This window comes from Natator depressus, chromosome 20 (assembly GCF_965152275.1).
Source record: "Natator depressus isolate rNatDep1 chromosome 20, rNatDep2.hap1, whole genome shotgun sequence".
In the NCBI taxonomy this organism is placed as follows: domain Eukaryota; kingdom Metazoa; phylum Chordata; order Testudines; family Cheloniidae; genus Natator; species Natator depressus.
This window is the reverse complement of record NC_134253.1, coordinates 16313115-16336058: the sequence shown is the minus strand read 5'-3', so window position 1 is coordinate 16336058 and position 22944 is coordinate 16313115. Positions and strand designations below refer to the sequence as shown.

Genomic DNA, 22944 nt, shown 5'->3' with positions numbered 1-22944 from the left:
AGGCAGCAGTTCTGCGGAAAAGGACCTAGGGGTGACAGTGGACGAGAAGCTGGATATGAGTCAACAGTGTGCCCTTGTTGCCAAGAAGGCCAATGGCATTTTGGGATGTATAAGTAGGGGCATAGCGAGCAGATCGAGGGATGTGATCGTTCCCCTCTATTCAACACTGGTGAGGCCTCATCTGGAGTACTGTGTCCAGTTTTGGGCCCCCCACTACAAGAAGGATGTGGATAAATTGGAGAGAGTCCAGCGAAGGGCAACAAAAATGATTAGGGGTCTAGAGCACATGACTTATGAAGAGAGGCTGAGGGAGCTGGGATTGTTTAGTCTGCAGAAGAGAAGAATGAGGGGGGATTTGATAGCTGCTTTCAACTACCTGAAAGGGGGTTCCAAAGAGGATGGCTCTAGACTGTTCTCAATGGTAGCAGATGACAGAACGAGGAGTAATGGTCTCAAGTTGCAATGGGGGAGGTTTAGATTGGATATTAGGAAAAACTTTTTCACTAAGAGGGTGGTGAAACACTGGAATGCGTTACCTAGGGAGGTGGTAGAATCTCCTTCCTTAGAGGTTTTTAAGGTCAGGCTTGACAAAGCCCTGGCTGGGATGATTTAACTGGGAATTGGTCCTGCTTTGAGCAGGGGGTTGGACTAGATGACCTTCTGGGGTCCCTTCCAACCCTGATATTCTATGATTCTATGATTCTATGCAGAATTGTGATTCACCCATTCTGGGGAATGGGCACTTTTCCCAGTTTGTAAAATATACATTCACTGCCCTTGACCATTTTTCCAGAACTGCACGGAAGGAGAGAAGACAGGCAATGTGAAAAGGACATAGTAATAATGAGGAGAAGTTGCTTTCTCAGAGAAGACACCCAGGCCTATCGCTTACTCCAATTCCATGGCAGCTACTGCTCAGTTCAGGACTAGATGCTGAAATCCCATATCAATCTGGAGCTATTTCTCTTTCCCCCATTCCATTTCTTGTTTCTTAAAAGGCTTTTTTCTTTGTACATCTCTCCATCTTTTTTCAATTACCATCATCTGAAGACTCGCGTCCTCTGCAGTTGTTGTTTGTTCAACCCGAACACTGTATGATTTCATCTTGAGTTACAGTTTGTCTGAAAGATGTTCAGTGCCCCTAACTGCCATTGGCTTTCCTGGGATTTGAAGGTAGTGGGGAGCACTTTGCCCTAAAAGTAGGTGTATCTAGTGTCCTTGCTAAGACGAATTAGGGCCCAATCCTGTTCTCTATGAAGTGGATGGCAAAATTCCCATTTCCCTCAAGGGCACAGGATTAACCCCTTACTGAGCATCACCTGAAAAGCAAAGGAAGAGAGAAGTGGAGAAGAAAGAGAAAGAGGGTGAAAGGAGATGATGATGATGAAGAAACTAAGGAGAGAGAATGGGTGGAGGAGTGGGAAACAGGGGATTTTTAAATGTACAGTAATGAAATCTGCTCCCTTCACCTCCTCCCCCAGGAGCCTCCTGGCAGAGGGACAGCTTCAGCCTTTGTGTCTGTTTATTTTAAACGATATGCGTGAGTCACAAAGGGCCTGAACTTACAAATGCTCAGCACCTCCTGCAAAGTAAGGAGCACTCTCCACTTCACTGAGTGCCACGGGAGCCAAGGAACGCAGCACCTGGTGCAATCCAGGGAAGGGAGCACAGTTCAGGGCCTGTTTGCAAACTTGGTCAGTCACTTAAATCTGTACCAAGACCCCCTAAATATCCATTTGGGGCACCTACAGGAAGTGCTGGCACTTACCACCACAAAATGCTTGTCTCATCCTGCTGTCCTTGACTAACTCCAACATGGAGATCATGTCGTTCAGGATCACTCCCACAAAAGGGATACACTTAAGTGCTGCAGAGAAAGGCCAGAAGAGAAGGAAGACAGACAATCAGCTGCTCTCTGCCTTCTGACAACACACTTAGAAACACTGTGGGGCAGGATGCTATGGGTTCCGAGGCCATTGGCGCTGCGTAAGCAGAGCAGAATGGCTTTAAAGCAGCCATTGAAAGCCAGTGGGGGATTCACCCTGAAGAGGGGAATCCTCCACAAGTGTACAGCTGTGCCCAATGCCCAACTCACTCCCAGAGTAAAGGGAGAGGGCACTGGGGGGGGATGGGAAGTGGGGTGGAGAAGAGCTCCACTAGACCTGATCTTCCACTCATTCCCATCCTTAAGGTACTTCACTCAGGGGCATAAGTTAGAGCTTGCACCTCCATCTGGATCGCTCATGATCTGGAGGCCAGAACTAGCAACAGCAGTTAATCTTGTGTTTCTACACACACACACACACACACACACACACACACACACACACTCAAACAGAGCTCTGTTTAGCGGTAACATTTTTAGGTAGAGAGATAATCCCCTGTCCTTAAATGAAAAAGAATCACTTTGAAAGAAAAGAGGGAAGTGACCATACCATAGGCGGATGACAGGTTGCCCAACGTAATGAAAACAAACTCTTCAGGCAGCTCCAGACGATACATCAGCTCAAACATGACATCATCGAAATAGCAGCATGCCAGAGTCACTAAGGTGTTGCTAGCTGCCACTTTTAGTTCATTTCTTGCTTCCTAAAAACAAAAACCAAAAGAGAGAGACTGAGGTGACTGAAGCCGGTTGCACTAGCCAGAGTTGTTTACATGAGTCAAGTCCTTCTTTCTGTGCACAAGTTGTGAATGAACCAACCCAACTTTCTGAGGGTAGAGTCATTCGTCATAAATATTCCTTGAGTCACTTGACGATACAGTTTTCAGCCTTTGAGTTGCTTGCAAGCTGCTTCGTTAGCCTATTCGCTGTTAGCTACTTGTGGTGGGTGACTGGTCACCATAGTCACATGATATTTTCCCTGCCCTTCCCTGAGGCGGTAAGTGAGACACAGACTGGGCAGCTTCACGATATTCCGAGAGCTTTCCTGGAATAAACTGTCCCCCAAAAGGAGGCTGACTTCCTTTGGAACAAGAGGGGGATTTTTCCATGGGTTTTCCTGCTGGCAAACTATATTCTAAATCCAATGCTGCTTCTTTTGGAGATAGCTCAGATTCTGTCTGTCTTGGGGCTTTATACTGCCACTTATCGCTACGGTATCAGAGCGCCTTCCACATAAAATCAGTATCAATAATGAAATCCCGAGTAGACTTTGGGAAAGACTTGCTCCTTAAGACACCATAGGCCTGTCTCTGGGTCTGAGATCATGTGTCTCAGGTCCTGATCCTGCAAAGCACTTCAGCACATGTGTAACTTTCAGCACGTGAGTTGTCCCATCTTATGCATGTGCACAAGTGCTGTCTAGGACCTGGGCTTTGGTCTGGAGGAAGGTGTGGGCCTCTAACAGAAGAATACATTTTCATTTCAGTATATAGTTTATCCCCCAAAAAGAGAGTTTGAATGAGTTAAAGCTTTGGATCCTTTGATTGGTATCTCGGGAGAACTAACTTACCTGAGTCTCTGTCATGTGGTTTGAGGCTAGTGTTATTAGTTTCTCCAGAAGCCGTCTCTCTAGGCCCTGGGTGTCCTGCTGTAAGACTTTCTCCAGGACACAGTAAATGTTTACTCTGTTTTGCTGGGGACAAAACATAAAAGAGAAGAATTGGGAAAAGTTTTTCTTGACGACCAGACAGTAATTTGGCTAATAAGCCCCTGCCCTAATTGGTGGCTTAACTGGTGTAAAACATGCCCTGCCCTCCACAAGCACCGCATTTAGCAGCGCTTCAGAAGCAGCCGAGCAACTGACATCGTTTAATCTTCCTGGAGAGAAAAGAGCCAGAAGAAGCGCCCTTCACTGCCCCCTTCTCTAGTTTCATTTATTCAGAACAAACAATAAAAATGAGCCCCTTGCCCTTGCTCTAGCCACTCCAGGCAGAATTTGTAAATGTGGAATATAAAATACCCAACTCCTGCAGTAAGTCCTCAACCACTCCCAGGGGCAATGAGCTCAGCCGTTAGATCTACACTGACAGTAGCACGCTCGAAGGTGTCTTTTATGCGGCCCATCAGTGTAGAACTTCACAGATGAGACTAACTATGGAGGAGTTGTAGGATCAGTTGGGACCGAGAAAAAATAAAGCGGGACACAGAGCAATTAAAAGCCTGAGGAGAGAACAAGATTCATTTCAGAAAACTGCAAACTAGCACCTCTGGAAAGGAGGTAGAAGTAACTGACAGAATGGGAGGGAGACAAGTGGGAAGCAACAAGTGCCCTGGGGGAGACAGTGGAAAACAAAGTCAACAGGTATATGCAAGGTGTGATGGCTACCACAAAGAGCCATGTGGTTGGGTCTTTTACACACAGGGATCATGGCACAAAGCAGGAAGACAACAGTTCCTCTCTGTTCAGCTGAGCTGTGACTGCATCTGGATGAGTGCCTTTTCTAGCACCACATTCCCAGAGAGATCAACAAATGGGAAGTCATTCCTGGGAGAGCAAAAAAGAATGCAGGGGGCTGGCAGAAGTGACTTCTGGATAGAGCCCTGCAACCTGACCCAAATCCTAGGGGACCTGACCACAGGCGTCCGGGTCAGGTTGGATGAGAAAACAACTGGACCCTCTTGGGCTCGGGTCAGGTCGGCTCTCCTCCTTTAGCCCCTGGGATCGGCACAACCGTGACTGCGTGTTCCTGCCAGCCACCACCTCCTTCCTGCGCTGCACGCGCTGTGGAGCGAGGATGCCGAGGAGTCACAGTGTCTCCCTCTCTCCCTGCAGCGCAGAGCCAGCGCAACAGGGGCCGTGTCAGAGGATGGAGCCATCGCTGCACACAGTGGCCGCTGCACCAGCCCCATGAGCAGGATGCAGCGGCAGTATCCAGTTGCGGGGGGAAGGGTTGGGACCAGGATGGAAAATGATTCAGCCCTCTCAGGGTGAGGTGAGTGGGCCGGGGGCCAGTTCAGGTTGGGCTTAAAAATTGGGCCCGAGCAGACCCCTACTTCTGCAGACAGACGGAAAGAGCTGTCTGTGTCCGATGCGGCCAAGGGATGACTCTGAGGGAGAGAGGATAATACCATACAACTACCTGGAGGGTGTGAACACCAAGGAGGGAGAGGAATTTTTTAGGATAATACATTTCGGTAAAAGTAGCAGTAATGAGATTAAGCTAAAAAAGGACATTCAATTTAGACTTTGATAACAGGAAAAATGCCCCAACTGTGAGACAGGGCTATTAGGTTATGACATAGTCTTCCTAGGAAAGAGGCGGAAGTTCAGTCCTTAGGGGCTTTTCAAATTAGTTTGGCCAAAACAGTGGAAAATGGCTGCTGGGAATGCTCCTGCATTAGCAGGGAAATGGACTGGATGATCCAATAGGTCTTTTCCATCTCTGTCTCCTGTGAGTCTAGACATCTGTGTGACCTGCATGCCAAGGTCATAACCCACTTTGGAATGTTCAAAGCCAATCAGATCTCTGACTGGGAGAGGTTAGGGGTCAGACAGGGTCTGCATCAGATCTCTTGATTGGCTAAACATTCCAGTGGTTCTGCTTTAAAAGGCATGCTTCTGCAAACTGCAATCATAGCAGACAGCTCCACTGGGGAGAAGCCCCTTCCATTCATTTTTAAATGTAAGGAGGATTTTTTTAATTGAATATTGTCACTGATAACTTATCAATACATAAGCACTACATAATTCAAGTAATTAATCAAATGAATTAACATAATTAATCACTCTCCTTACAGTGAGTATGATAACACCCATTTTTTCATGTTCTGTGTGTATATCAATCTCCTCACTGTATTTTCCACTGAATGCATCCGATGAAGTGAGCTGTAGCTCACGAAAACTTATGCTCAAATAAATTGGTTAGTCTCTAAGGTGCCACAAATCCTCCTTTTCTTTTTATAATTAATCAAGTAATTCAAATAATTAAAGGAGTCGGAGGCCAAGACAAGCAGTTCAGTTGGCCTCCTAGTACTTTAATGGAAACTAAAATGCCTTCTGTGTTGGCCCTTAATAGAGAAATGGACTTTGTCGGATGCAAGTATTAATCAATGGAAAAAAGGGGTCTGAATATTCCTCCTGGGGCAATTCTGCACTACTGCACACGTGCATAATTAATGAGCCCCGCATATTTTTATTTTTTTGCACAGTAAAAAGCTTCTGCTGAAATGCTGCTGCCGTTCCATCTCTTGCCCACCAAAGGGTGCTGTGGCAATAGAACAAAGCAGCAACTCCCTATCAGCGAAGGAAGAGAGAGAGCCTGTCTTCTTCACAGCAGGCCAGGTCAGGAGACAGGGGCTATGGGGAGAAAGACAGTGTGGGATGCTGGAATGGGGTCAGTCAGGGGCTCATAAGGGCTAGTGGGGGAGGACAGACTGGGGCAGGGGCTGAATGGGAGTGGAGGCACAGAGTTAGAGGAGGAGGGAAGTTCAGGGCCCCGTAGAGATTGGGGAGGAGGTGCAGAGTTACATAAGGACAGGGGGTGGTTGGCTGGGGGCACAGAGACACATGGGGACAGGGGGAGGGGGTACAGGGACACATTGTTAGGATATAGATGTTTAGGCCTGTCTGTAAAGGCCTATCATCTAAGAATTTAGGTGTATTCTTATCACTTGGCTAGTTCTAGAGGTATAAAAGAAAGAATCAAAATCACTGTCTGCCAGTGTAAGGTTCTTCTCTTACTGTGACAGTCTGAGGCCCTGTTCTTAGGCTAAGGCCTTTGGCTAAGCAGCAGAGGCAGCCATAAGCTGGGAAGTGACAGGTCACCTCCTCACATTCCCAGCTAGTCACATTGAAATAAGGTGCTATTGGGCTGTTAGGAACACAATGCTGTCCTGATAATGCCTATCACCTCCAGAGAAAGGGAAGGGCCTAGAAGATGTAAAAGGAAACTTAGTTTGATAGCATCCTGTCTGGCAAGAACTCACTTATCACTAGCTGGGATGTGAAATCCTCATTTCTGTGTTTCTTCTATCACTGTAGTCCCCATTGTTTGTCTGTATAATCTCTGTCTGGTTCTGTGATTGTTTTTCTCTGCTGTATAATTAATTTTGCTGGGTGTAAACTAATTAAGGTGGTGGGATATAATTGGTTAAATAATCATGTTACAATATGTTAGGATTGGTTAGTTAAATTTCAGGAAAAGGATTGGTTAAGGTATAGCTAAGCAGAAGTCAAGTTTTACTAGATAGTCTGCAGTCAATCAGGAGGTGAGGGGGTGGGTGTGTGGGTGGGGGAAATGGGAACAGGGAATGGGGGTGGGGAAATTGGAATCATGTTTTGCTAAAGGGGGAAACGGGAACAGGGAATGGGGTGGGGAAATTGGAATCATGTTTGGCTAAAGGCAGGAATGAGAATAGGGACACAGCTGTAAGGCTCTGTGGTGTCAGAGCTGGGAAGGGGGACACTAAGGAAGGAAACTGGAATCATGCTTGCTGGAAGTTCACCCAATAAATATTGAATTGTTTGCATCTTTGGACTTCGGGTATTGTTGCTGTCTGTTCATGCGAGAAGGACCAGGGAAGTAAGTGGGTGAAGGAATAATCCCCCTAACACACATGGGGATGGGGGGAGTGGGTTTCTGAGTGGGGGTGGAGGGACACATGTGGACAGGGGGTGCAAGGACCCATGGGTGTGCAGGAACACATGGAGACAGGGGCAGATGTGCCTTACTGAATGGGAGAGGTTAGGGGTCAGACAGGGTCTGCATGGGGGGAGCTGCCTAACAATTCCTCCCCGCCCCTCCCAAAAAAACTGTTCCATACTTTTCCCACCCATACCCAGCAACGCTCCAAGTTCACACCCAGGCTCCTTCTCAGCAATTTACTTCCCTCTCCCTCAGCTCCTCCATTACCCCTGACTCTACCAAGCCTTCGCACTGCGCCTAAGGGGTGCAAGAAATATGCTTCTGTATTGAGTTTAAATGAATTATTACTCAGAGTTCTCTATTAACATGCATAGTAAGGAATTCGTTTGTCAAAAAACATTTCCTGAATCCTTTTTGTTGTCTGTATTCATACAGACATACTTGCTGACAGGTATTTTGAAATAAATAACCAAAAATAATTTTAATGGGTGTAATTATATTGTATTATTTTGACAAACAAAATATGCAGAATTTTGCAGAACTTCTCAAATATTGTACGCATCATTTTTATTTTTTTCTTGCAGAACTCCCCCAGTAGAAAATATATAGATAAGGGTCCCTTCAATGCTATAATCTCAATAATATGTCATCATAATAAAGGAGAGTTGGCTGGGATTTAGAGCAGGGAGTCAGTTCACTTGGGTTTTATTCACATTCTTTGACTAACTTGCTAAGTGGTGTTGAGCAAGTTACTTAATTCCCTGTGACACAAGTCATCCGTAAATGGGGATAATGCTTCCCATTCTCACCAGGGTGCTGTGAGTCTTAATTCATTAGTATTAGGGAAGTGCTTTGAGATTTTTGGATGAAGATGCTAAAGAAGGGCAAAGTATTATTAGAAGAGATTTCTGCTGGTCCGATCGTGTACTTTTACTGTCTACAGCCCATGTACTCCACTGTGTGTAAAAGGACAATGCTCTCTTTAGAGAGCATTATATCATCCTGATCTGTAAGAACAGCATTTTGCATGATGAGTTTACGCCTGAGGACAGAAGGGCGAATACTGATTCTCCTGATGGTGCGCCAGGCCAAGTTCTACACTGAATTACCCCCGTGCAGTCCCCTGTACCCCCATGAAGTCAGGCAGAATTTGGTGTGGACACCTGGAAAGCGGATGTAATTTCATGAAACTGCCCTACCTCATCCTTTTGCAGTTTCTCGAGCAGAACTGTCAGAACGATAGCCCGCTTGATCTTGGCTATAAAGGCAATCCTGAGGGCAATTTTGTCCTTATTTTGGTCATCCATATGTGCCAGGAGGGAAACAACCTCATTATAAACACCTGAAATTAAATAAAAGGATTCGGCTGGTTACCACTGATAGCAGAAATTGGTGCTGGCCTCTTTAATTCACTATCCAGTAAAGATTCTGCAGGAGCCCAAACACTGTGAGAAGGAGACCTGGGAAACCTGGAAATCCTCTTCCTTCCTCCTCATGACCAGGTTTGTTTGCTGAACTACCCAGTGTGCTTGGGGGGAAATCATAATGAAGCAAATTTGCTCCTTTCAAGTAGGTTCCCACGTAAAATAATCTTCCTTTCCCTCTTTACTGTCAATTGATGAGTTTTGATAGCATACAGAGTAATAATTTAACTCTAAGCCAAGAAATAGAGCTAAAGTTAAGCACATGCTTAAGAGTTTTGCTTAGTCAGGGCCTCATTTTCAAAAATCCTGAGCACCCAGATGTACCTATTAGCTCTGCTGGGAACTTTTGGGGCTCGGTATCTCTTGAAAATCAGGCCACTGTTGGAGACCTCAGTATGAATTTAGAAGCCTAACTTTAGGCCCCTTGTTTTGAAGAAAGCCTTTAATCTTCTTTTATGGTAGTTGAAATACTTGCAGAGAAGACTCATGGAATGGAGTTCATCCAGTTCATAGAATATCAGGGTTGGAAGGGACCTCAGGAGGTCATCTAGTCCGACCCCCTGCTCAAAGCAGGACCAATCCCCAAATTTTGCCCCAGATCCCTAAATGGCCCCCTCAAGGATTGAACTCACAACCCTGGGTTTAGCAGGCCAATGCTCAAACCACTGAGCTATCCCTCCCCCCTGTACAGTTGCCTGTAGAGGTCATAAAGGAATTCCCCCGCCCCCGCCCCCCCCACCCCCATGCACAATTGGCGAGGTGTACGCTGTGAGTGGGGTGGGGTGGGGTGGGTCCCTCCAACCTTCATCTGAAGCGTCAGGGATTGACCATAGCAGGAGACGGGACACCTGCTAGGGTGGACCAGTGCTCTAAGATGGTTCAGAGAATCTGTTTCCTTAGCTGTCCTGCTCACATGCTCAGGGTCCAACTGATCTCCAGAGTTGTGGGTGGGAAGGAATTTCCCCCTGGTCGGATTGGCAGGGACCTTTGAGTGGCAGGATGGGGCACTGATCACCTGCTAGGATAATCTGAGTATATCTGACCTAATCAATTCTCGACCACGGCAAGGGCCTCAAGCATTGGTGGAACCTCAGTCTCTCCTGTCCTCTGCCGATGGCACACAACAGTTTTGTCTCCTAAAGACTGAAATGTTTTCATCCAAGACAAGTTTTGGGGTTCAGTGTAGGGTTGCTAGGTGAAATTTAGTGGCCTGTGAAATACAGGAAGTCAGACTAGATGATCTAATGGTCCCTTCTGGCCTTAAACTCGAGGAAACAATGAAATAGCTGGTGTATGAAAAAAATCAGGATTTGATCTCCCATGTATCTCTTCGCTCTGGGCAGAAATTCTCCAGGAGACTTAATATTTCACAAGAAATCTGAAATGCCGTGTTTATCTGTCTCCATTGTAACAGCATTCCAAGCATGAAGGAGGAACTAACAAGATTTCCCCTTCCCAGGAAAGACTGCTTGAGGTTAGGTGATTGCCCATCCGTTATGCAAATTGCATCCTTCAGTTGTAACACCCAGATGCAAACGGAATCATAACTGTAACCTACTCTGCCCATCTGTGTGGGATGAGGAGCACTAGTGTTGCTAAGAAATGTGACCCCATGCTTTGTTCTCCCTCATTTAAGATATTAGCAGAGCTTCATTTAGACAGCTAGAGGAGAAGTCCTTCTGCCTTTTTTGTTCTAATTTCCCCTATCTCTGATGGAGTTGGCTCCATGGATGCAGAAGACACAAAATGAGGACCCAGAACAAACATAAAACAACTGGGAGAAAAGAAGGAAGACCTCCCCCATAACATTCCCTAGAAACTCAGATTCTCAGGAAAGTTTCCAGGTCCAGAGGCTATAGGCCAACTCCTCAACTGGTGTAAATCAACACAGCTACAAGGAAGTCAACAGAGGGACATTGGTTTACAGCAGCTAAGGTTCTGCTCATACAAATGGAGAACATTACAGCTAATCTGTATGCCTATGCTTTCTAAATGTGTGTGTGAATATAGACTGGATATAGAGAATACAATGCTGACCCTTACCTCTGTCGGTTACCTCCTGCTCACTCACAAATTTATTCATGTTTTAATCTTTCCTCAACACTTCCTCCAGTCCTTTCTCCAAAGATCTCCAGTACTGATAGGCAGCTGGCCTCTCAGGCTGTCCTGTCCAGGATAGCCAGTTCAGATTATGCAAGCACTATTATGACATCGCTGTGACTGTGGCATAGCACATAAACTGCCGCTGACCAGGTAGGTGCTGTGATGACATGGACAAGAGCCTCAAAGGTATTTAGGCTCCTAACTCGCACTGAAATCAATAGATGTGAGGAACCTAAATACATTTCAATATCTGGGCCCATCCATGTACGCAGTCCAATAGGTGGCTACATTTGCTCCAGTGTAGAATTTCTCATTCGCTCTAAATCATTTTGAATTTTGGTTCCATCCCTCTCTCAGTTTGCCACACTTTCCAATATTGGTTTTATTGGAAAATCTGCTCCTGGTTGAATGGATAGAAAATAAAAGCACCGAACAAAGAAAGAGAAGAAACTGCCTTGGAGAATGCACAGTGACACTTGAGTGTGGTTGGTTGGTTGGAATGCACAGTGACACTTGAGTGTGGGTGGTTGGTTTCCTTTGCTTTTTAATTCGGTTGATTAAAAAGCTTGATGAAATCTTATTGGACTGTATTACAAATATTGATTATTATATTGTTTTACATGAATTGAAATTTATTCTTCATTTCCATGTCCCGCCAAACAAATCAACTAAATTATTTTTTGTTGCGTTTAATACAGTGTGGTGTCATATGTATGGCCATATGTAGAGGCCACACTTGATTTTGGAGATGATGTTGCCTTTAAAGCATTCAGAGTGATGACACTCTTTGCAGTAAACCATATGGAAAAAGAATTCCAGTTACATGTGTCCTTTGCTATGTATAACTGATTTTGTGCCTTACCCTTTCTGATTTTGCCCTTACACGGACATGCTATTCTTTTGTACTCCTCCTTAGTAATTCGTCCATGTTTCCCCATTTTGTAGGATTTCTTTTTGATTTTCAGGTCATTACAAAACTTCTGATGGAGCCATTGGCCTCTTACTATTCTTCCTCTCTTTCCTTTGCATGGGCAGTTGTGCCTTTAATATTGTCTCCTGGAGAAACTGCCAGCTTTCCTGAACTCCTTTATGCCTTAGACTTTTTCCCCATGGGTCGCTACCTACCAATTCTCTCAGGATGTTAAAGTCTGCTTTTGGCAGTCCTTCTCCTGTCATTCTCATTCCTTCCTTTCCTTAGAATCATGAAATCTATCATTCATGACCCCTTTCACCCAAATCACCTTCCACCTTCACATTCACCACCAGCTCCTCCCTGCTGGTCAGAATCAAGTCTAAAATGGCTGTCCCCCCGGTCACTTCCTCCATTTTCTGAAACAAAGCATTGTCCCCAGTACATTCCAGGAACTTATTGGGGAATTTTGGGTTTTACCATATTCCTTTTTCAGCAGATGTCTGGGTAGGTAAAGTCCCCCATTACGATCAGGATTTGTGTTTTGCATATTTCTGTTGTTTGTCCTAGAAATGCCTCGTCTCCCTCCTCTTCCTGATTTGGTGGTCTGTAATAGACCCCTACCAGGACCTCACCCCTGTTTATTCCCTCTTTTATCTTTACTCAGAGACTTTCAACTGGTCTGCTTCTCACCTCCTTCTGGACCTCAGAACAGGTTTACAATGCAATATGTCCTCTCTTTTTTTTCCTGCCTGTCCTTCCTCAACAAGCTATAGCCCTCTATACCAATAGTCCAGTCATGAGATTTATCCCATCAAGTATCTGTGATGCAGTTAAGCTCAGTTAAGATTTATGCACTAAAACTCCCAGTTCTTACTGTTTATTTCCCATTATTATTACTCCTTGCTTGTGTGTACAGACATCTAAGATGTTAAGCAGATGCCCCCATGGATTTCCCTCTTGTTTCTCCGATAATTCTACTGCAGTTTTCCACTTCTACTTCTCCCCACGCAGCTAGTCCTCTATTAAGGCCACCTTTTTTTACCTGGTGGCTTTTTTCACCTGCCCCCTCTGAACTTAGTTTTAAGCTCTTCTCCTAAGGTTGGTGAGTCAGTGCATGAAGATGTTCTTCTCCTTCTTGGTCAGATGGACCCCATCTCTTCCCAGCAAACCTCCTTGCTGCAATAGCATCCCATGGTAGAGGAAGTCAAAGCCTCCCAGAGACCCATCTTCATAACCCTATTCTGTGGGCATGCCTACCATTGAGTGTGTATTGAGCAGAAAGAACACTCAGTGCAGGAGACAAGGGGACTGAGTTAAACTGCAGATGTCAGGTTCACAAACTTCCATTTTCTGTGACTAATCTCTGAAGCTAGTGGGGATGGCCACGGTATAAAAATATTTCTGGAGATCAGCATGTGATTATTTGTATTGCAGTCCTGCCTCACAGTCCCAGTCACAGAGCAGGATCCCATTGCGCTAGGACCTGTACAAACAGAGAACAAGATGGTCCTTAACTGTCATTAATTAATTAACACATCTTAACAGCACAACAAACAGACAAGAGGATAATAAAGCAAGCAAAAAAGCCCCCTTTGACCAGGTATCAGCAGATAACTAATATAGTGCTACCTATTTCGGGAACTTTCTTCCTGATTCAGGGTCTGATGTGACTCAGCCCCTGTTCCATGCCATTGTGTAAACTGGGGACTCGTACATTTGCACAAGATGGAAAGTATCCAGTGGCACACCGTTGAGGCCTACTCCATGTTTAGTACATAAACAGTAGGCCACTCTGCAAGAAGCTAAGGGCCTGGTCAGCACAGAGAGTTTGCCTGTCTCTGTGCTGGTGTTCTGCACCCCTCACTGTCTACACCTGGCTCCATAAAGTCGGGCCTTTCCAAAATGCAGCATCAGGTAGGAGCACAGGTAATTGTAAGAATGCTTGCTCATTGCAGCTGTTAACATCCGGGCAAGGCATCCACATATAAGTCCACGACGGATGGACCAGTGATGGGAAGAGTGTTCATGCATGTGACAAGTAACACCATGAACTATGTAATGCCACAGAACAAATTAAGATCAAGAAAAGAACAAGAGTATGTGTGGCAAAGCCATGACAAACACTGTGCAGGCATCAAGGAGCTCATAAATTAGCACCTCATCACCCCAACACCGCCTCAGCTTGACTTAGAGCTTGGGCAACAGTAGACCCTCAAAAGGAGGAGGCCACAGCTTTACAGCCGTGGTCACTGTGATGTTAACTGGCTGCATTTGACAAGAGCTGGATCAGAGGTTGACTTTGAGTGTATTTACAGGGGGCAAGGTTTTCACAACACAAGCCTTGTGCACACACACAAATAGTGTTCTGCAGCAGTGCAAGCTGAGCTGCAGCAATGAGCAGCGGGATCCTGCTTGGGCTCGTAATTCATACACTTCTCTCACTAATGAGGATCAACAGATCAACCCATACTGAATGCAGCTTGACAATATACCATCACTTAAAACACATTACAGTCAGAGAGGATGATAAATATTCCATTTATACACATTATGTACAAGGCCCAAAATGACTGAGGATGCAAGAAAACAAAGCTGGTAAATTCAGAAAATGCATTTGTCATAAATATAAAGGGAAGGGTAAACCCCTTTAAAATCCCTCCTGGCCAGAGGAAAAATCCTCTCACCTGTAAAGGGTTAAGAAGCTAAAGGGAACCTCGTTGGCACCTGACCAAAATGACCGATGAGGAGACAAGATCCTTTCAAAAGCTGGGAGGAGGGAGAAAAAACAAAGGGTCTGTGTCTGTCTGTCTGCTGCTTGTGCCGGGGACAGAAGAGGACTGGAGTCTTAGAACTTTTAGTAAGTAATCTAGCTAGGTATGAGTTAGATTATGATTTCTTTAAATGGCTGAGAAGAGTTGTGCTGAATAGAATGACTATTCTTGTCTGTGTGTCTTTTTTGTAACTTAAGGTTTTGCCTACAGGGATTCTCTATGTTTTGAATCTAATTACCCTATAAGGTATCTACCATCCTGATTTTACAGAGGTGATTCCTTTACTTCTATTAAAAGTCTTCTTGTAAGAAAACTGAATGCTTTTTCATTGTTCTAAGATCCAAGGGTGTGGGTCTGTGGTCACTTATGCAAATTGGTGAGGATTTTTACCAAACCTTCCCCAGGAAGTGGGGTGCAAGGGTTGGGAGGATTTGGGGGGGGGAAGATGTGTCCAAACTACGTTTCCCAGTAAACCCAGTTAAAGTTTGGTGGTGGCAGTGGAAATTCCAAGGGCAAAGGGTAAAATTAATTTGTACCTTGGGGAAGTTTTAACCTAAGCTGGTAAAAGTAAGCTTAGGAGGTTTTCATGCAGGTCCCCACATCTGTACCCTAGAGTTCAGAGTGGGGAAGGAACCTTGACAGCATTACTGAAAAAACAGCTGCAGATTGACTCCTGCTAGCAAGAAGCTTCTGTACAATGTACAGTAAGATATTGGGCTTAACCCAACGCAGGGCTAGGCTGAATTAAAGTCAGTCAAAGTTTTTTCTGAGTAGGGTATGAGGCCCAGCTCCTCAAAGGTCTTTCGACTCCTAACTTCCACTGAAATCAGTGGAAGCTAGGAGCCTAAATCCCTACTGTAGAATTTGACCTAATAACAACAATAATAATAATTTGCATTTCTAGAGAGATTTTCTTCTTCAAAGCATTTTACACACATGTTTTCTAACTCTCTGCTTCAAATAAAAGCCATTATTGACAGACAATTATATTCTTCCGTCACAGCACAGACAAATAGGAGAGTGAAGAGAACACAGTTTATTAATGGGATTTTAAGCAGGTTCTCGTATGGAAAAAAAATTAAAGATCCAGCACGCAAAAGATGACTCTGCTTAGCTGTGTGCCTTGTGGCTTAAAGCAGAATTCCAAGAACATTACTTCGCTTTTTGAAATGGTTTCTCAATTAATGACAACTCAGAATATCTGCTTCCACCTAGTGGTGCGGGTTTGCATAACAGGTGTTGTTTGTATTCCCTGTTTTCGATATCTTTGCCTAAAAGATAAAATACATCAGAATCTACTGAGACAATTCACACTTCTGCACAAAGCCACAACAGCACTAAGAATGTATGTATTTGTTAGCAAATAGGATCATTAGGGAGAAGGAAAAGGATAATCTCAGAAAGAGGCTCTCTCTTTCTCCTTCACTTTATTCTATATAGGTTTTTCTACTGTTCTCATCAATGAAGTATCTGAGCAGCTTCCTCTAGTACATTAATAATATGACTCACATCTGTCATGGTAATATCTTTTATTGGACTAACTTCTGTTGGTGAAAGGACTGCACAGAGTTCTCCTTCAGGTCCTTGAAAGGTTATTTCTTTCACCAACAGAAGTTGGTCCAAGAGAAGATATTACCTCAGCTAGGGTGACCAGATGTCCTAAGTTTATAGGGACAGTCCAGATATTCGGGGTTTAGGCGCCTATCAATCCCACCCCACCCCCATCACGATTTTTCATACTCACTATCTGGTCACCCTATCCCTCACCCACCTTGTCTCTCTAATAGCCTCGGAATGACATGGGAGTTTGTTCTCCTGTCACAGACTGTCCCCTGAGAAAGCTCTATCTACTGCACAGACAAGCCTCATCCTTATAGTAGAACACTTCATGGTGCCTGAGAAATAGGCCCTGTCAGCCACAACCCTAATCCCAGGGATTTACCTGATATTTTAGATATACTGGGCCCTGGCCACTGAGCCCCTGGAAGAGAAGGACTGCGACCTGGAACCTGACTTGATGTGGTCACGTTGCAGAAGTATGTACACAGTGTCTGAAGGCAAACAACACTTCAATGGTCACAGAATGAGGGGCCTGTGGAAAAAAATAGTACAATTGTGCAATTAAAGACTGTGTCAAAATGCACGTGCGCAGTACTCAAACTCCCTGAATCCTAACATTTCTGAACTTTCCATTGCTCAGTTTTGCAAACTTACTAATTGTTATTTTAATGCAGATTTTTATATATTTGTTGGGCGTCTAAAGATATAAAAATACAGACATCGATTCATATCATTGTCGTGCAAACATCCCCATTTCATTGTTTGTTTTTAAAGAAAAAAGTACAGGACTAGGTTCTGGCAATTTCTGTATTGAGCTGTAAAGAAAGATATTTTTAAGGGTTTTGAACTGTCGAAACAGAGGCCCAGAGATTGTCTCACACAGGGAGGAGTGGGTGATGCAGTGCACACTTTCCCAAGCCAGCAGAGTTGCTGGACCCCAAGAGATTCCCCCTCTATTCCTGAATCAACCTTTGCCAGAAGCAAGCAGACAGAAGGACAAAAGTAGCTCTCCATTTTAATAAAGGCTCTTGTAACTTCCTGGGTAAACTGGTCCCTTTCACTCTTTAGCTGACTATTACTCAGGCTCTTTTCTTACTGGCGATCTTGAATTTTGATTTTTCTACGTCATGGCCAGTCTTTATCGTCTCTCTTGTAAACTTGAATATGCCAATCCCTGAGAGGACATACTTTCTTGTTTTTTCCTGATTCGGCAATCATAGCTCTGGGGATTGAGCTCCCATTTAAGGTACTTTTAATGATGACCCCCAGTCCTTTATTTCATCTATCAGGATGTTCAAAGAGAGCAGCTACCCTTCACTGAATGCCACTGCTCTGACTTTGGATTCCCTTGTAGAATGTGTGGGGCTGGGGTAGTTGTCTCAGCTGGATTCTTAATCCAGAGGAAAGACGCTCTCCCCTGTTCAATCAAGATCAGGAATGGCACATAGATTTGGGAGAAAAAGTACATTTTACTTTTACTCTATTTTCTTATTTCTCAAAAGGAACAGTACAACAAAGATAAAAACATTGTGAATAATCAATATAGGTATTGATGTATCTTGTCTGAAATGGGACAACTGCTCTTCTACTCTCGGGATGGATGCTATATCAATAGATAAGATAAAAAGACAGGCCTAACTGAGAGACTGAACCCATATGAGGGCCAAATTCTGCTCCTCGGTTACATGAGTACGTCGCTCCCCGACTAGGGCCCAAATCTGTGTAAAGAAGAGTAAATCTGGTCCCGAGGGAGTATCGAACAACTTCCAAACTGTATAAGAAGGGTGGTTGAGTCTAAACTATAAAGACAGTTCCAAATATGGACCGCAGTTCAGGAAAGCAGCCTTATTCATCCGAGCATGTGAATGATGTAAGAAAATTCTGAAAATGTGGATCTTAGATCATGGTCATAATTTAAAAAAATTAATTGACACAGCGGACACCATTCACATTTGAAACATAAAGTAAGGACACCTGGGCCTAGTGCGAGGGGGCTTCATCGACACTCGTGGTCTTCCATCCCCTCGAGTTACCTAGTGGCCATGCCCCAGTGTCCCCAACAACTCCCTCCCTTGAGAACACTCAACAGCCTTGGCTCTGAGTTTTCTCACTTGGGCTACTTATTTCTTTACAATAGGACTTTGCATAAGCACTTTGTGATAGCCCTGAAGAGAATGACTTATTAACTTTTGCAAAAGGGCCCTAACACATGATACTGCACAGCATAATACCAGTAATACAAGCAATACAGGAAAGAAAAGTTTCAATAACAGGCTAAATATACCACCAAGCCAAGACAACAAACCCCAGCCTGAAAACAAGGTTTGCAACCAATCGCTCTCTGGAACAGTATAGGCAACCTGTGCTCCGGCTCAGGCATGGGCCTCAACCTGTACCATCTTTTCATAGATCTCATAACTGCTATCACTGACATATACACAACATCGGGGCCCGACGAGGGCACAAACCCCTCCTTGGGATGCCAAGAGATTAGTCCAAAGCCAGCCTTTTTTGGAGGGAAAATGTCCTGAGCTGCTGTACCTCTTTATTTAATGTTTTTACTGCTGATCCTAAATCACTAACCAAGTCCTCTAACTCAAAGGCCACTTTCTCAAGTACCACTTGCAGCCTTGCAGTATAGCGGCCTATGCATGCCATGGCTGGCCCAGTAAACAGTGACGCTATTCCCAGTACAGAGCACCCTACAAGCTTCTCGGTTGTGAGGGAATTCTTCATATTGCCCTCCAATGCCGTAGTCAGTCACCGCAGGGTCTTTTCTCGTGACTCAACAGAGGTTTCTCGGGCATTTCTAATCTTTCCTTTGGGCAGTGTGGCAGTTATGGAAAGATGAGGAGCTCCACGAGCTATATAACAGCTACCTGTCCAGTTGGCTGGCAGCACCTTGTAAGCCTTTCGGCCACATACAAAATAGTGACCCTGTAGGGCCCAGTAAGGACTGTTTCTTAAGGGGATTCCTGGGATATTTAAAGCTGCTTTGGCTGCTTTTCCAAACGGTTCATATGCCCCTAAAGGGACATCTCATCCTCCTGATTGGGTACAAGTGGGGGCGTTTCTAATTGTGCCGTTCAAATTACACTCGCCATAGGGACCACTACAAACCCACCATTGGCTTGCTACGTTGGAGATATTAACTGGACGGGAAGTTCTATTTCCAAACCTTTCTTTTGTGGTAAGATTATTTGTAAGAGTTTCCCTAAAAGGGGAGGAACCATTACACCCACACTGTTGGCCTCCCCTTTTGGTCTTTACCCAATACCCATCAGCCCACTGTGTAATAACACAGGAGCTTTTTCCCACAGGACGCCCATAGTGATCAGATTGGTTTCGGGTAAAACATAACGCTCCCTCAGTGAGTACTGCAACTGAATACTCCTGGTCCTGATAGGTGGCCTGCTGTAAAGAGGTCTTATTCCAGAACGGCGAGTCCGTTCTTTCCTGCTCTTTGGTGGCGGCTAATTCTGCTAGGGTCAAGGGCAGCATGTCAAGGGGCATTCCCGTTTTGGGGGACCGTGGAGTCGGAGCACATACCCAGCAATCAGTCTGGTTTGTTAAAGTAGCAACATGGTGCGCAAGCGAAACAAAGGAGTTATGCTCCCGATATGCACAGTTTGGAAATAACAATACAGAGAATAACAATGTTACCCAATTAATTATCACCAGAGTCTTCCCAACCCAGGGTCTCCAGTACCTGGGTGGGCCCATTTTAGCGTTAAGATGCCCACTATTTGTGTCTTTTAAACAGTAGCTTTAGCCCGAGATCGTCACTAGATGAGGAGTCAGCAGGTTGGACAGTCCACTGTTCTGCTGACGAGGGGGCGGGTACTGCCTTCAGACGAGAGTGATGGATCCAGTTTTTGTGTCCCTCGATCTTTGCCGCTGTATGGGAGACCAGCAGGATGGTATAGGGTCCTTTCCACTTTTCCTGGAGAGGCTCGTCTTTCCAGGTACGAACAAGCACAGAGTCATCGGGCTGTAAGGAGTGGAAGGGAGAGTCCAAGGGGAGAGGCTGGGAATCCTTGGTATACCTGTGAAGAGACAAGAGAACAGCAGACAGGGAACACATATACTGTAACAAAAAAACATTACCCAGCTCCCATTCCCCTGACAGAACCGGGGTACCATTCATAGGCCATGCCCTTCCAAACATAATTTCAAAGGGACTAAGCCCTAATCTACCCTTAGGAAGAATGCAGATACGAAGTAGGACGAGGGGCAAAGCATCAGGCCATCGCAGTGAGGCTTCTTGGCACACTTTTGAGAGATGCCGTTTAAGGGTCTGATTGGTACGCTCCACTACCCCACTGGCTTGCGGTCTCCAGGGCGTATGGAGTTTCCAGGGGATCTGTAAGGCATGTGAGATGCTTTGAATGATTTTTGACGTGAAATGTGTCCTGTTGTCAGATTCCATCCACAGGGGGAGTCCAAAGCGAGGAATGATCTCCTTAACAAACTTGAGGGCCACTGTTCTGGCAGTGCAATTACGGCATGGGAAGGCTTCTGGCCATCCGCTGAACCAATCCACTATGACAAGGAGATATTTGAACCCTTGGGTCTGGGGAAACTCAGTAAAGTCTATTTGCCACATTTGTCCGGGGCCCGGAGTGGGTTCTAGGGCAGCTGGTGGCACAGGATGTCCCGGTCGGGGGTTATTCTTTTGGCAGACTAAGCAGTCCGCTTGTACCTGGGCAGCCAGGGGTCGGAGTCCGGAAGTGATAAAGTATTTTCCCATTAGCTGGATAAGTGCTTCCCTGCCAGCATGAGCGGTTTGATGTAGTTTCTGCAGCACCGGCTGGATCAGGCCCTTTGGTAAGAGGACCTTCCCTTCTGGGGAATGGAGCCATCCCTCCTTTTCCCGGAGACCGAGTTTGTCAGTTAGCTGTCTCTCCTCCTCCGAGTACTGAGGGGTTGGAAGCTCCCCTACTGATGGGATAAGGGCATGCATATGGGCATTCTCAGTCTGAGGGGATGGCAGGGTGGCAGCATGCTTAGCCTCTCTATCTGCCCGGGCGTTACCTCTGGCCACATCTTGATCTTCCCTTTGATGGGCCTTACAGTGTACCACCGCCACTTCCGAGGGAAGCTGTACAGCTTCTAGGAGCCGGAGGATTTGGGGCCCGTACTTGACTGGGGAGCCTTGGGCTGTCAGCATTCCCCTTTGCTTCCATAGGCCAGCATGAGCATGTAGCACACCAAAAGCATACTTTGAATCAGTAAAAATGTTGACCGGCTTTCCTTTTGACAGTTCAAGTGCACGGGTCAGGGCTATTAGTTTGGCAAGCTAGGCAGAGGTCCCAGCAGGCAAACCTTCAGCTTCCACAGTGTCATGGAGGGTCACAACAGCACAACCCGCCCTCCTTTGCCCATCTATTACAGTACTGCTACCGACAGTGTACCACTCATAATCCCTTGAGGGTAAATCACTTGGTTGCCACTCCTTACCACCATCAAACAAATGGCATGGTGGAGAAGTTTAATGGAACTTTGGTGGCCATGATACGTAAATTCGTAAATGAGCACTCCAATGATTGGGACCTAGTGTTGCAGCAGTTGCTCTTTGCCTACAGAGCTGTACCACATCCCAGTTTCGGGTTTTCCCCATTTGAACTTGTATATGGCCGTGAGGTTAAGGGGCCATTACAGTTGGTGAAGCAGCAATGGGAGGGATTTACACCTTCTCCAGGAACTAACATTCTGGACTTTGTAACCAACCTACAAAACACCCTCCGAACCTCTTTAGCCCTTGCTAAAGAAAACTTGCAGGATGCTCAAAAAGAGCAAAAAGCCTGGTATGATAAACATGCCAGAGAGCGTTCCTTCAAAGTAGGGGTCTATGTCATGGTCTTAAAGGCGCTCCAGGCCCATAAAATGGAAGCATCGTGGGAAGGGCCATTCACGGTCCAGGAGCGCCTGGGAGCTGTTAATTATCTCATAGCATTCCCCACCTCCAACAAAAAGCCTAAGGTGTACCATATTAATTCTCTAAAGCCCTTTTATTCCAGAGAATTAAAGGTTTGTCAGTTTACAGCCCAGGGAGGAGACGACGCTGAGTGGCCTGAAGGTGTCTACTACGAAGGGAAAAGTGCTGGTGGCGTGGAAGAGGTGAACCTCTCTATGACCCTTGGGCGTATGCAGCGACAGCAGATCAAGGAGCTGTGCACTAGCTACGTGCCAACATTCTCAGCCACCCCAGGACTGACTGAACGGGCATACCACTCCATTGACACAGGTAATGCTCACCCAATTAGGGTCCAACCTTACCGGGTGTCTCCTCAAGCTAAAACTGCTATAGAACGGGAGATCCAGGATATGTTACAGATGGGTGTAATCCGCCCCTCTGGAAGTGCATGGGCATCTCCAGTGGTTCTAGTTCCCAAACCAGATGGGGAAATACGTTTTTGCATGGACTACCGTAAGCTAAATGCTGTAACTCGCCCAGACAACTATCCAATGCCACGCACAGATGAACTATTAGAGAAACTGGGACGGGCCCAGTTCATCTCTACCTTGGACTTAACCAAGGGGTACTGGCAGGTACCGCTAGATGAATCTGCCAAGGAAAGGTCAGCCTTCACCACACATCTCGGGCTACATGAATTTAATGTACTCCCTTTCGGGCTGCGAA

At 45.5% G+C, this 22944-nt stretch overlaps 1 protein-coding gene across 1 annotated transcript in view; it reads right to left on the bottom strand.

Annotated features, from left to right (window-relative positions):
• The window catches only part of LOC141975302 (gametocyte-specific factor 1-like), a 113479-nt gene extending 94520 nt beyond the window's left edge, over positions 1-18959 (bottom strand). Inside the window, exon 1 of the mRNA XM_074935599.1 lies at positions 18885-18959. Coding sequence (XP_074791700.1) covers positions 18885-18959 — 75 coding nt within the window. The remainder of the gene's footprint in view (positions 1-18884) is intronic.
• Between the last annotated feature and the right edge of the window lie 3985 nt (positions 18960-22944).